Raw genomic sequence first — 15,546 nt, 5'->3', positions numbered from 1 at the left:
AATCCTGATCAGTGCTATGAAGAAGTGACTTAATGGATAATCTTTTGATTTTTTCTTAATTTGTATTAGTTGAGAAGTTTATCTAATAATAGGGATACTATTAATCCTGAGTTGGATACTTGGATGTAATTTTTCTTTGACCCATCAAAGACAAAATAAAATGCAATTTTTTCAGTCACCAAATGATTTGGTGCTGTGGTGTATATAAGGGGGTTGTTTCTCCACCAATCATTTTTCGCTTGTTATTGGGGTTGATCTGCTCCACCAATCTTTTTTCTCTTACCAGTGTGGGTGTCTGATCTTGACTAATGCCATTAATTGTGGGTCTAATCATGGGTTATTGGAGTAGTTATTTTTGCCATGATTGATTCTGATTCACTTATTCAAGTGATTGCTCATGAATTTCAGTTTATTATAAAATGGATAGAGGAAGATCTCATATTTGGAATTTACAAAAGTATCATTCAATCTGATTCCAAAATTTTTGGGAAATATGTTAACAATGGTAAGAATCCAATGAATAATATGGTGAATGTTAGAATTACATTCTTTATTTTTTCTTTATCATGATCATGGGTGAAGAAAAACTAGGTCCATCCGATAATAGGGAAAAAGCTAGGTATGGTAGTAGTATACTGTAAACTAGCACCATATGTCTCTATCTCTCTCTTCCTCCCTTTGAGAGATAAGGGAGTCATTTCAAAAGGGGGAAGAGAGAGAGATAGACACATGGGGTGCTAGCTTATGGTATACCGCTAGCATACCCATCCCTCTTCCTATCTTAATATATAGAAAAAGGGAAAAAGAACTCTGCTCGGGAGTGTGGCCTACACCAGCACTCCCATGAGTCTATCTCTCTCCTCCTTATATGAAAAGACACCTCTGGTCCCTTGTTTTGAGGAGGAGAGAAATAGACACATGGGAGTGCTGGTGTAGGCCACACTCCTGGACAGAAAACTCCTTTCCAAAGAAAAAAGTTTCTTTTCTTCACTCATGTATATCCCACCATTGGATTATTAGTCTTCTTCCATCACTGAAAATGGCCTTCCCATTGTTGTTTCAGGAGCCTCATCCAACCAACAGAATTGGTGGATGAAGAGATTCTCTTGGTCGAGGTGAAGGAAAACATTATTTTTTTTTGGCTCCAAAGGTGAAGGAAAACTTAGTCTTAACTCTTAACATGTATTATCTTTTTCCTCCTAAAACAAAATTGGACTTGGTTTCTGTCCACTCATGGTTAATAGAGTATTTCTTTATTCAAATTGAAGGGAATTAATGATGAACAGAGAGTCCAATCATCGCCTCACATCACCATTGATGAAGAGAGAATGGGTGAAGGAAAACTAAATCCAAAATGTCATCCACATCTCATCTAACCTTTTGATTGGATTGGACGAGAGAAGGGTGGGAGTTCATGATGAAACCCTATCCCCATTTGTTTAACGGAGAGAATGATGTGGAAATGTAGTTGGATTGGGTCTCATAGTATAGTGGGTTGGGTAATAGAGATAGAATTTTTACTTTTTCCGTGAACAATAATCGAAGTCCTTTGTTTTTTGTAAGACTTTGGATAACATAAGGGTGAGATTTCAAGTGCGATGTCAACAGACAAAGCATTTAATGTTATTCCATAGGCTTTTGTAAGTTCATCACCCCAGATTAAAAACACAAGTTTGGGTGGGATTTTAAATAAACGATGCCTAAAGTCTTGGAGAAGGGCTCGAACTAATGATGAATCCAAACCCCAAAAATCCAATCATAACATTTGTGGAAGAAAAAAATATAATTAAGGTGAGGAGATTCTCTCTTCCTCATCCTATCATCCTGGATGAAGAAAAACATAATCCAAAAAACTTTTATCTTTCACCTTCTAATTCTTCTTATGAAACCCTTCTTATTATTTAATGTAGTGGGAAATTAGTTCCACATTGCTTTTATGAAATAGAGTTGAGTGATGTTTATATTGTATAATAGGTATTAGAAGGATAGGATTCTTTCGAAGAAAGACTCACTATGCTCTTTATAGGGTTTGGCTAGGGCATTATTGAGAGAGTTTTAGGAATTGGTATCAATATGATCAAATTATTGGACCAGGATCAGTATCACTGTATCAGTATTGGCTGAGGCAGATATTATTAATACCTGGCAAATACTAGATCAGTGGTACAATATAGTCACAGGATGAAATAGTCAAATTAATATTGGTATCGATATCTATGAAGGCAAAGAATGTCCAATGTAGAACGATATGTATTGATGTTGATATCAATTTCGGAACTTGCCCAAATCCCCACCAGATACCGTGAATTAAATCCATGATTCTGTGGGTAGAGTTTGCGATGTAAGCGGGTGTGACCTAAAAAGCAACCTTTTAATTAAGGAGGGGGGCGGGTGGGGAAGTGAACAACTGCTTGCTCAGTTGGTCGGTGGCTTACCGGTAGAGTGTATTCTCCCAAGAAGTCAAGGGATTGATTCTCCTATTTCACATTTGTGCCCTAAGGCACCCTCTCCAAGCCCTCCCCTTCCCCCTTTAGTGGTTAGAAGAAGAAAAAGAAAGGGGCTTCTTCCTTCTATGGTTTACCCCATGGTTTAAAGTATCAATCGATACGGATACGTATCGGTATCAGTCAATATCGATACGATACATACTGATACGTCTCCTTTTTAAAAAAAATGAACTATCTCGAATTGTATCGAAACGTATCGATCGATACGGATCAATACGATACGATACGATACGTATCGATCGATACGGATCGATACCATCCATACGTCCAGTAAAGGGTTCAGTGGGTGATTTAATATGTATCAATACGTATCAGTCGATACGGCTTGATACATACCAATACATCACCGATACATATCAATACACACCGATACGTACCGATACATACCGACACATTCCATAAAAAAAACCATTTTCACTCACAGACTCGATACAATTCCTTAATCTAACGAAAAAATGAAGGAAAACTCTCAACCAAGAGTCTAAAATCTTGCATTTAATCCTGGTTTTTCACACTTTTAAACTAAAAAACGAATCAAGGAGTGCTACAACATCATCCGTTGCATTATCCAATACTCTTCATAGCTATAGATGATTACAACATGTGAGAAACTTCATCTTTTATAACAATTTCAATTTAATGCACTTGTTTGTTATACATTATTCATCATTTTAGGTTTTATGCATGACACTTATTATATATTGTTTATTTATATTATTTTTTGTTCCAAAAGTGTATTTTCATGTGTATCTTGACCATTTTTATGTGTATTTGTATTGTTCCATACGTATCTTCGAAATAAAACGATACGTCTCTTAAAATCACCCGGCCGATACGATACCCAATACCGATACTTTAAACCTTGGTTTACTCTACAAGTACTTGCACTTTTCAGAACTGATAAGAGTTATGAATGAGCTAAGCTGGCTATTGGGAATGAGATAATAGGCCAGCCCTTTATTGGGCCATGGTTATGAATGTGCCTTCGCTTAAGGCATATGGGCTAGGCCTGAGATTTTAAGATTAGGCCCATTCAAGTGACCTGGATGAACTTTATAAACCTGCAGTCTATGGGACCGAGCCGAGCCGAGTCGATCTTTAAGGATTAGCAAGATGGCCGGCCGAGGCAATAGTAGGTTAAGCTATCAAACCCAAAAAAATCATATGGGCTAAACAAAAATAAGAACTGTCAAGCTAACACTTTATGGACCCACTTTTCCTACGTGGAGGTCCTGAATCCCAATATCAGAACCATTCTATTTATCAAATGGTCCAAAATTAGGATTCGGTTCGGTTTAATAATGAGACACTCTGATTCAGGTTCTTTCACGTTTCTGGCTCTCATGTCCCGAATACTGAAAAAAGTTTAGGGAGAATGTTCTTTGCACTAGGGGTGTAGGATGCGCCCAGATACATGGGGGGTAGGCCAAATGATCGCCCCACCCCCCTGAATGCTTGTAATGAACCTCCCATCCTGCCCCATGTGTCTGGGCGTAGTATGCATGCGCCCCCATGCGCTCTCGGACAGAGAACATCGCCCCAAAAGTTTATTATCTTAATGATTTAATCCTCAATGGTGTAATCCTCATTAATATTTAATAGTAACAATTAACAACATGGCTGATAACCTTTAGCTTTTACTCATAATTACAATATAATCCTTATAGAAGTCATAACTATTATGTATTAATTAATCCTAAATAAGTAATTTCTGCATGTTAAACAAGTCATAACGGTTCCAGTTTTAGCTGGTTCGTTGTTAGGTTTTCGGTTTTGGACCTATTGGTAAACCTGTTTCGGAACCATTCTGTCCCATTTAATAAACAATTTCGGAACCATTCTGCCCCATTTAATAAACAATCTCAAAACCAATTCCTAAAGAAAAACATTCTTTTATTTAGGGGATGGGCATTTCAAAATTTAGATGATTCCTAGCTCCTGACCTAAATTAACAATTTTCGCTGAAATTTTGTGGATCGTTAAGATCCCAAAGTTTCCTATTCATATGTCAAGTTTCAGCTTACTCAAAATTTACTAAGTTGCTAAATAAAGCGTTGAAATTTTAAAGGTATCCTAGTAGTACGTAGATGGCACGACATGGAGGATATGGCATTAGATGTTAGGTTAAATGATTGAATTTTAAGTTAAAATTTGTAATTAATGTGTCCTATTCAAATCATTATCTAGAGATTCAATTGTCAGAATTACCACATCACTCTTTCATGCCACAAAACTACATGCATCCATTAAGGAGATTCTTTTTTCAACCGTATCTATAAACATTGGATGGGAATGAGGGGTCACGTAACGGTCACGATTATGCCTATCCAATGATTGAAAACACGATCGTGTACCATGCATGGCTGTGGATAAAACTTCTCTCCTTAATTCTTTTTATGTCCATGAAACTTCATCCTTCGCCCTTCTCCCCTTCCTCCACCTCCTACAACTTTTTTTTGGGGGTGTGGGCTTGTGAGAGGAAGAACAGATTCGGTGGTAGGTGAGTGATCACTTCTATCATCCGTTAGCGCTTCTCACATTCCACTCTCTAATATTAAAAAAAAAATAATAATAATAATATCTTGTTGGCATATTTATAAATGCTTCCTGCGGAGCCAAGAATGTGACATCTGTCTTAATGTGGGGGTATTTTAGTCATTGCATATAAGCAATAAAGAATATCTTTGCAGGATAGGATGTCAGTTCTTATACCCTGACATGGTTGGGCTGGGTGGGCTTAGAGCTGAGAGTGTGGGGGGTTCTGTCGCTCACATGACACACTGATCATCTTTTCCCTTCAAGCAGTTTTACTACTTTTAGCTTCAGTCAGCCTTTTCTTGACAGTTGAGAGGATAGGGAAGATTTGTTAAAAACCCAATACAATTATACAAATCCCTTGGGATTGGACTGATGAGAAATCAAAGCCCATGTGAATCAGGATCTCTAGCTGTGCGCCGAGATGTGTGCGGCACAATACAACCATTGATTCTCGTGATAACACCCTGGGCGCACGACTCCATGAAAACGTGCTAAATTCCATATCATATAGAACAACTGTATAGAGATACATATGTGAACTTGCATGTGATTGCTGTGAATATGATCAATTCAGTGACAAACACCCCCACCCCCCTCAAAAAAAAAAAAAAACCAAAAGTAATTTAGGAAAATTCTACAAAGAAACTAATTAAAGAGAAGGGGAAAAAATGGAAGAAAAAGAAGATAAGACTCAAGAAACAAGCTAGCTAGAAGCATTGTGAATTCTGGAGCCTCTTAATTAAGCCTTTTTTCTTCTACCAGAGAAACCTTCACCGTGTCTCATTATCCAAAACCTCTCTATTTCTTCGGCATTTCTTCCTGGAATACGCCCTGCTATCAAATGCCACCTTCACCCAAAAATAAACAGTAAATAAACAACAATTACCTTAAAAGTACAAAAGAGGGAGAGATGTCGCAATTAATGATAGGGAACAAACCCATTTTCTTTTGTGGAAATGAAGCCCATGAATGATGATTCTTCACTTCTTCTGCTTTCTCTCTCTCTCTCTCTGGGTTTTCTTTCGATAGGGTTGTTAAAGATTTAGCTCTAAAGCCAAAACTTAAGTTGGTAGATGAGTTCCAAATATGCATTAACACAAAGCTCCACAACACTAGCTGACACCTATTAGTACTCCTTTTATCTTATACCCCTCCATGTCCCATGTCCACATCCTCCCTTGAATGATCTCTCTCTCTCTCTCTCTCTCTCTCTCTCTCTCTCTCTGTGTGTGTGTGTGTGTGTGATTAGCAGTAAATTAAGTTGGGTTTACCTGTCTCCGACGAGTCTATACATCCTATAGATGAGATCTTCTTCTTGTTCCGTCATGTTTATGAATTCCCACTCAATGCTACTCACCTCTGTACCAAAAAAGAGCAAAAGGGTAGTAGAGAGGTTAGAGGATAAGAAAATAGAAACATGAAAAAAACCCATTAAAGGTTTAGCCCAAAAAAGCAAGAACCCATGAAGATTTAGTGGATTAGACTAGAGAAACTGACCTTCAGAGTCATACTTGACTGTCTTAGCTTGCTTCCGGCGACGTTTGTCCATGGGTTTCTGCAACTAGAAAACAGAGAATGATGGAGTGAAAAGAAGGGAAGGGAAGGGAAGGGAATATTCAGAGAGATTGAGAGAGAGAAAAGAGTGGAGAGTAATCTGGTTAAAATATGAAGGTGTAGTAGGTATTTGTAGGGGAATATGGAATAGGGAGTAATGTGATTATCCCTTTTTTGGTCTCTTGGTCAAGTGGGTTTTGTAATTTAATAAGTTCGGGACTTACCCAGTTTTCCACAATTGACAAAACCAGAGGGGGAGAGAAGGGGGGAGGGCAATTTGGTGATGCCAGAGACACACAGAGGAGAGAGAGAGAGTGAAGATTGGGAGTTGCAGTTGCTGCAGATCATCTTTTATTAAACCCAAAGAGGGATTTGGGGGGGAGATGGGAAGGTTTTGAAGCAACTTTAGAAAAGTATGGAACGACAGGTATTACCAAACAGGCACTTAATTTTTTGGGTTGACTTGTAGTTGTCGTCATTTTCTATAATATAGTATTGGATTGTTATGATTGACACCTAGAAAGGTATCAAATCGAAATTCTAACCTCACTTTATTTTATCTACTCAACTCAACATTTTACTTAGTCACCATTTATCCCCTCCTTAACCCCGTATGCAGATCGTCTACGGCCCAGCTGCCCGTATCAGTTTGTGCGGTGCAGACTGGATTGTGCATGCAATGATCGTCTTACTCCCTGCCCAGCGCCCATGTATCTGGACATAGCTTGCGCTGCGGCACAGAGAACAGCACCTCAAGATTTTATTTTACATTTACTGCCTACATACTTATTTTCAAGTTCAAATGGAGGATATAAGAATAAATTTATAATGGGAAGAAGATCCCTACGATGGCACAGTGGGGATTCTTTCCTAAGGTTGCCAATTGGTTTGGTTCGTTTTGGTTTTTCGGTTCTGCATTAGTTTTTTCGATTTAAGATTCAATATTTATAAACAAATCGAATCGACATTGAATACTTTTTCATAACCCCAAAACCGAAATCGATTCGAATGGGTTTGGTTTTATTTGTTTTATAATCGATTTTTCTGTATTTAGTTTCATTTGGTTTGTATATGGTCTTCAGTAATTCGATATTGTTTGATTTATTTTTTTATTCCTACGTGACTGGGAAATATTTGGTGTTGGCATTGAATAAGCGAGGCATGAGAGAGGAAACAATAAGCAAAAGTGCGAAACAAGTGAACTTCTTTTGATTTTTTTTTGTGGTCTGAAGAAAATTTATTGCAAAGCGCGGGGTACACTCCTGTCGTCTGAGAACAGAGACTTAGACAAGCAGGGATTGGAATTGGGTCAGACCATCCTCCCCGAAACGGATAAGGCCCTCCTGGCAAGGCAATCTGCTACAGAGTTAGCAGTCCTTGAAACATAAGAAAAGGAACAATCAACCAAATACTCAACACCTGCACTATTCAATCAAACAAGTGAACTTCTTCAGTTCATTCGCTTTGCATACGGTCATGGTAATTTGATTTATTTCTTCGATTTGTACAAAATTTGATACTGTCACATGCTAGCCTTGAAGAAGCAAGATATGAAAGACGAAATGATCAGAAGTGAAACTGCATAAGAGAAATGATGAGAATCGATAGTCGAAAACGGAGGCAGAAGAGATGAAGTGAAAACAAAAACATTTTAGGGTTTAGTATGGTTTAGGTTCAGTTCGGGTTTAGTTTATTTAGGTTAGACTTCTTCTAGGTCGATTCAAACTGAAATTCTTTTAACCAGAAATCAAACTAAACCAAAAGAAATTTTGAATTCCAAAACCAAAATCAAATCGATTTGGTTTGATCGATATATATTTTTTCTGAATGAATCTGTCTCCCATCCTCTCATTGATGTGTTGAAAATCTCTGTCTATTTGTGGTATCCATATGAGAAATAACCCATTTCTTTGATCGATTCCCTCTTCTAGGTCGAATAGTGCAAGTTTCCATAATAAAACTCATGACCAAAGCTCCCCCGTTCCCATCCATTTATTATGTCTGTTGTTGAGAGACTATCATACATTTTTGGGCTTAGAACAAAGCCACAACCATAATTATCAACTATGGATTTCTTTATGAGGAGTCATAAAAGTAGATTCAATTTTGTAATCAAACTCACCAGGGGAGATAGCAACCATGCGATGAGCTTCATTTGAGAACCCAACCCCCTAAACTGATTCAGTTAATGCCAAAAGAACCGGCCCCTACCTTTTTACATATCAATTGAAGGTAGAGAATGGTTGGGGGGGGTTGGGGGGGGGGGAATCTGTTTTTGAGGATTTTGTATGATAAAAATGGAAAACATCATCTCCTGATCTATTCTCCAATTTGAGCTACCAACCCCTAAATGGATTGGTTGGGATTCTCTCCATTGCATATAATAACAAACTTTGAGATGCTCCTTCTTAGTGAATTATGACAATTTTCCACATACGGCGAGTTACATTTTGCCCTAGAACTTTTTTAAGTCACGCATATAGGTTGCAAGCAATAAAAAGAGGGGAGAGGGATCTACATATGCATCTCCTGCTCATATTGGGATCATACAAGCCTAGCCAATAATGGTAATCATAAGAGGAGTTTTGATGAGTGTCAATTCATATATGAGTGATTTACATCATTAGATGACGAGAGAAGATTGAGAGAATATGAGGAGCATGTACCTTGCAATACCTTGCAATGCTAAAAAATCCGTTTGATTCAGTGACCCTTGTTTAGTATACAAAAGTAAAAGAGAGGGGGATTGTTGTTAGGTCTTGTGACCCTTGCACTAGTGCAGGAGCCAATGAGATCGTGCATGGGGGTATCCAACAGTAGTGAGATTTTTCATTTCACTAGGGGTGGAGTTTCACCATAATTAAAATAATAAAGGATAACTTATACCTTTTAATCTCTATTAAAATCACACAAATTAGTTTTAAGTGTCTTCCATCCATAAAAGGCAAAACCTCAAGTGAACAAAATGTAACCGATGAGGTTTCAATATTCTTTTCAATCTAATTATCTAAAAAAATAAAAGGCATATCAAGTACACGAGGCTCCCGCCACTAATGTACATAACTTTAGCTTTATCTTTCCTTCGTGAGAAGTTGTCTCTGACTCAAGCCCATTAAATTTCAACTATCTACATAATTTTTGGAATCTCATCCAACCACCAAAACCTCGTGACAAAAGAATCTCTTTCCTCCCAATGTTAGGTGGAAAAAAAATAAATTGAAATAGTAATTAAAATTAAGGAGTAGGGGGTGGGGACTAGCAAAAGGAATTTGTGGGGGTTTGCCTTTGGCCAGTTCCCTCGTATCAATATTCGGATCACATCATTGTCTCAGTGACTTTTCGGTTGGGGTTGGGGTTGGGGTTGGGGTTGGGGAGGGACTAGTAATAATCACCGTAGCAATGAATGATGTGGAAATGCATATAAACAAATGGATCGAGACATCCTCAAACTCCAATCATAGTACTGGTGAAAAAGGCATTGCAGATCACCGCATGGTTTTTGAACGAAACTCAGATCAGCCCCTGGTTTTGGTAAAATCTCAAATCATCCATTCTACCATTACGGTGTTAGTCTGTTGTTAGTTACTGGTGTGAAAGAACTATTTTTCCCTTGTATTAAAACATTAGAATTAAATTTACAATACTATCCTTCTTTCATCTTCAACATTAGTCAAGGGTAATTTAGAGATTTAAATTTATATATTTGATTGACATCATCACTTAACAGCATAAAACTAACGGTAGGGACTAATTTATCATATTGGAGTCTAAATCCGGTGGTGATTTGGATTTTAAAAAAAATCAGGGGGTGATCTGAGTTTCGTTTGAAAACCACGGGGTGATATGTAAGTTACCCATTACAATTTTGGCCAATTCCCTTGTATCAATATTCGGATCTGTTTTGGTCAAACCATAGTTCTAACTTCTAAGTATCGGTATTGGATCATCCGTATCGGGCTATCCGTACTGGTTTTGTACCTTGTCGATCTTGATACCATGTCAATATTGTATCAATGACATGGTACAAACAAGGGATAAATTGATAAATAAAAAAAAAAAAAAACTATTTTTAAAGAATGATCAGGGGTAAATTTGTTTGATACGACCTAACCTTGTTGATACCGTTCTGATATTGTATTGATTTCCGAGTTAACCGATACTTGTTCTAATGCCGTGCACTAAACCATTGATCAAACTTATATCGATTTTTATCAATCTAAGATCTCCTCACATCATTATCGATTGTTCAAGTAATCAAGTCTCAAAGGACATGCTTTTATTTGGTCCGTCGACCACACTGGACTGTTTACTTATCAGTGTGTCCAATGTCGGGTTTTAACTGATCGGGCTGGCCAGGTCAAACTACCATTTGACACTCCTATCAATCCGGCCAGATCAGTCCCAGCCGATCCTGGTTTGATTCTGATTTGGATCAGCCAGATTTGGTAAGAAATCAATCAAAATCAGACGGATTATGTACTACTCATAGAAATGCAAAACGGATTGGCTGGTTCGGATCAGTCAAAATCGTGATTGGCCTAGCTGATTCTGATCCGAATCAGCTAGCCCAGATTGGCCTCGGCCTTGGCCTATTCCAATCTAGATTACCGGATTGGTCAATCCAGCCGATCCAATCATTAGTTTTCAAACCCTACTCTTCCCTCTGCACTGCACCACCGCACTTTGAGAGGATAAAAATCCCTTGCCTTTTGATTTCCCAGTTTATCAGCTCTGCAATATTTAACCATCGCAGATTCGGATCCAACGGACCCACACCAGACCCATGCTTCAGTGCTTCACCACCGTAGGGTTTGTCGTATCTTATGGTGCACAGTACTTCTAGTTACCAAAGAGATAAGCGATTCTAATCCTATGGCACAACTCACAAAGTATCAGTTCTTGTCCATGGAGAAATAAATATTTTATTTTTTTGTTAAAAGAAATAAATATTTTATTGTAAAAAAGAAAAAGGACATTTTTTAATCCGCACATGTCAACAGTACAGAATCCCTGCCCTGATGCGAATATTCATAAACGGATACGATTCACTTTTGATTCATATTTAAGTCTCATAATTCTCATTTTCTCATTCTTTAAAAATTTTCAAAATCTCTTTATATCATTAGTTGAATACCTATTCTTCGGATCAGATAATTTTTTTTTCAAACTATTCAAATAAATATCCGAATACCCCTAAATAGATATTTGGCTTTTCAGGTACTTTTAAAAACCCTTACCCCTCATTTTCGATGAACAATGATGGGAATATACCCAACAATGATGACACTAAAACTACTCTCTTCTTCATGTCTCAAGCGCAAGTGGACATTAAAACAAAAAAGGTCTATTACTTTCTCTGCTTCCATCTCTGGTTGAGATTTGATATATTTACATATATAGAGAGAAAGAGAGAGAGAGAGGAATTTGGTATAGGGAGAAGACAAGGTGAAAACAGAAGAATCAAGCTCGTGACCTCTTGAAAAACAGATTAATGATCAAAATTGCACATTCTTGGAAAATAGGGACAAATGCACGCAAAATGAGAATTCATGGACGAACATATAGAACGTGCAAATCGATTTTCGTGCAAAATAATTTTGTCATGTAATGAGCATGATAATGTGATTAAAATATCATCCCCCTTCCCTTTAAGTTTGTCTAATATTAATCCAATACTCAAGTTTTGAAAAATATCTACCCCTCTCCTACTTTATAAAGATTATACCAATCGTAGTCTAATCGTTAAAAATGACCATTAATTGATGACGTGGACAGGTCTAATTTATCTAAAATCCCAAATTGCCCTTAAATTATTTTAATTTCAATTTTACCCCTCCAATCCCAAAATCCCTTTTTTTTTAATTTTTTTTTTTTTTTATCGTTTTTCCCTCATAATCAAATCCCATTTTCTTCTTTGTTCACAGGTTTCGTCTTCTTTGTTCACAAGTTTCTTCTTCGTTGCAGGGAGTGCTTCAGGTTTCTCCGACTTCTTCTTCTTCTTCTCCATTCACAAGTTTCTCCGTCTGGGTTTCTTGGATCTGGGTTTCCATTTATCTTGGAACGAAACCCAACCAAAACCAAAAGAGCCATGGAGAGGAGAATGTGTGAAAAGCATCGTGTATGCGGGCCTCGACGCCATTGTCATCTGCTTCGCCCTAATCTCTTCCATCGACGCCATTGTCACCTGTTTCGCCCTCATCTCTTCCATCCCACAACCACTGCACCTGGAAAAAAAAAAGACAAAAAACCAAACTTCAAAGAAGGCGTCTCTTTCTAGTTTCTACACCTCCACTTATTCTAGATCTTAGTTGGGAAGTTGGGACCTCAGCCTTCCTCAGCTCACGTTGATTCCATCCCAAACCCATATGCCTTCCATTTTTCTAATCCAATCTATTATTCAGATTTCTAGATTTTCAAACGGAAAAAAATGGTAAACTTATATTAAATAATACACAACTTCGTCACCCGAGACAAGCACACCAGATTTCAACTAGCAACACCAAGCAGTTGTAGCACCTTCAAAGTTCAAACCTCCGACTTTTTCAAAGGAATCTCTCCTTTCTCTCACTTCCTCTTGAAATTTGACAGATCCATCGCGCCCAGTAGATTGGAAGGCCAAACACAAGAAGAGAAACAAAACCAGGAATCCAAATCTTACGAAATGATTTGAGGGAAAGGTTGTAATTAAAGAGACGAAAACCAGATTAATTAACCTCCTAGTTGTAGTCACCAATCATAAACAAAAGAAAAGCAAAAAAAAGATCGAATGGATTGGAGTTCGATCATTCAACAATCCGGCGAAAGGAAAAGTTTTTTTTTTTTTGGGTAGAAGTAAAAGGGTAATAGAGCCTTTTCATTAGCAAGGGAGAAAGACATATGCTTTCAATAGATATTAAAAAGGGTAATTTTGTCTTTACACAGGTTTTTTTTAACACCGTTACATGCTTAGGGTATGGTTGATATAATATTTACAAAGTAGGGGAGGGGGTAGATATTTTTGAAAACTTGGATACTGGATTGATATTAGGCAAACTTAGTGGGGAGGGGGATGATATTTTCCCTAGAATTTTCTTTTATGCCTGCCATACACAAAGAGAGAGGCCCTTGCACTCAAAATTTCACCCCCCCTCAACACACAATTTGGATTCTCTATTGTCGAGCTGCCTAACCTGTGTTGTGTTGTGCTGTGCAGACACAACAAGGTGCACAATGACCGCCTTATCCCTGCCTGAGCGCTTTGCTCAAATGAGGGTAAGTATGTCAATTCATGCCTTGTTGTATCTGCGTAGCATGGCAGTTGGGGCAGCTCGATAGTAGAGGATTCGGATCCCCTCACACACCGTTTTAATTCGTTCAATCAATTATCAATAGATTTCACATGTCCACACACTATAAAGTCTGGGCACACTGCCGATATACTACAAACTAGCACTTTTTATGTCTATCTCTCTCCTCCCCACTCTTTTGAACTTACTCCTTTGTCCTTCCTATATAATGCCCCGTCCTGTGTCCCATTGGTGTTGTCCACTAGCTTACCACACACAGGAGATGTGCCTATCCCTCTCCCTATATATATAGGGCAAAGTTGACACAGTGCTAGGATTCTCAACATGTGTCTTCCTCTCCCCCTCCTTTGTTGAAAAAGATGTTCTTGTCCTCTTGTATCCAGCCCTATAATTGGTGTATGCTGCTAGTTTACCAAAAATGACAGTATATCATTCCATAAAAATAGATCATCTTAAGGATGTTAAACGGTTTGATTTACGGCAAGTTTTTTTTTTATTTTAAGTAAAACAAAAACTGAACATATTGAAACCGAAAAAGGTTTTTTTTAAATTTATTTTATTCAAATAGCTACTTCCTAATACATGTCTTTTACTTTTTTTTTTATTAAAATGGATGTATGACTTGAATTCTCATAAATTTTCTGTAAATGATTGTTTATTTATACCATTACATATTTATTAATTATTTATTATTACCATTAATAGTTAATTCTTGTCATTACATATTACTAATATTTGCTATGATTTAAACGGTTTACCATCGATTTAAACGATTCAGTTTGATTTAAATAATTTATAAATGGTTTCACGACTTCCATGTAAACGGTTTCGATTTTTATAAAAAAAAACCAAAAAAGAGGTTTCGGTTTGATTTTGACATCCTTAGATAGTCTAGTTAAAATCCCAATATAATAAAGAGAAGACGTGTCTCGTGATCAAACCTTCGCCGCTGCATAATTTCTTGGGGCCACCCGCCTAAGACTCACTAGGGCCCAGAAGCTCCCAGTTCGTGCATGGCGCGGGGGTCATGTACGAGCCCAAGGGAGGATTTAATCGGCTTAAAGTCGGATACCCCTCCAGTCTCCAAAAAAAAAAAAAAAAGAAAGAAAGAAGAGAAGACGCTTTTGGCGGACACGTGGGAGTCCAATAGATTTAATGGAACCCCCTCCCCCAATCTTAGGTAAGCAATCCAATATAAAAGCGTTAGTTAATAATTGGTTAGTGGGTTAATTAAGTGCCATTTTGTCTCATGCCTCGTCGCATTAGTTGACTTAAGTAGATTAAAAGTAAAAAGGGCTTAATAAGGTAACAATAACTAACCTATAATCTTAAGCATGAAGCCCAACAAAGTTTTCTTTAACTTTAAAACCTTTTTTTTTTACCAAAAAAAAAAAAAAAAAAAACTTTAAAACCTTTTATTTAAGGAATCATCCATAATAAATTATGAACTTCTGATGTGGATTGTGGATTTTTATTTCTACTTCCCATCTGTCTTTACATGTTTGGTATTTTATTAGGAGGATGAGAAGTGGCTGTGGGCCAATGCAAACATCTTGTCCTCCTCTTGCCTCTCTCGGAAGCTGTGTTTGGCTGTCCAGATAATCTGGAAATTACAATTTTCTCATGCAAACCCGTGAAAATGGGATCTCAATGATCAACAT

General features: G+C 37.5%; 1 protein-coding gene and 1 long non-coding RNA gene across 3 annotated transcripts; one reads left to right on the top strand and one right to left on the bottom strand.

The window, feature by feature from the left end:
* The first annotated feature begins 14 nt into the window (after positions 1-14).
* LOC122660346 lies at positions 15-5,266 on the top strand. Its single transcript, XR_006332669.1, has 3 exons — positions 15-287; positions 2,101-2,107; positions 5,256-5,266. It is a non-coding gene; the product is annotated as an uncharacterized LOC122660346 (long non-coding RNA).
* A 500-nt stretch (positions 5,267-5,766) lies between these two features.
* LOC122643447 (transcription factor TRY-like) lies at positions 5,767-6,711 on the bottom strand. 2 transcript variants are annotated; one of them, XM_043837066.1, is made up of 3 exons: positions 6,543-6,711; positions 6,317-6,404; positions 5,767-5,893 (listed from the first exon to the last, which is right to left on the bottom strand). In XM_043837066.1, the coding sequence occupies exons 1-3, from the start codon at positions 6,592-6,594 to the stop codon at positions 5,785-5,787; spliced, it is 249 nt and encodes an 82-aa protein (XP_043693001.1). In that variant the 5' UTR covers positions 6,595-6,711; the 3' UTR covers positions 5,767-5,784. The 2 variants fall into 2 exon arrangements, with proteins under 2 accessions (XP_043693001.1, XP_043693004.1); XM_043837069.1 differs by having other exon boundaries at positions 6,317-6,401; positions 6,543-6,673.
* Between the last annotated feature and the right edge of the window lie 8,835 nt (positions 6,712-15,546).

The sequence above is a fragment of the Telopea speciosissima genome, chromosome 1, assembly GCF_018873765.1.
Source record: "Telopea speciosissima isolate NSW1024214 ecotype Mountain lineage chromosome 1, Tspe_v1, whole genome shotgun sequence".
NCBI classification, from domain to species: domain Eukaryota; kingdom Viridiplantae; phylum Streptophyta; class Magnoliopsida; order Proteales; family Proteaceae; genus Telopea; species Telopea speciosissima.
The sequence above is the reverse complement of the archived record's forward strand: the minus strand, read 5'-3'. Positions and strand labels throughout refer to the sequence as shown.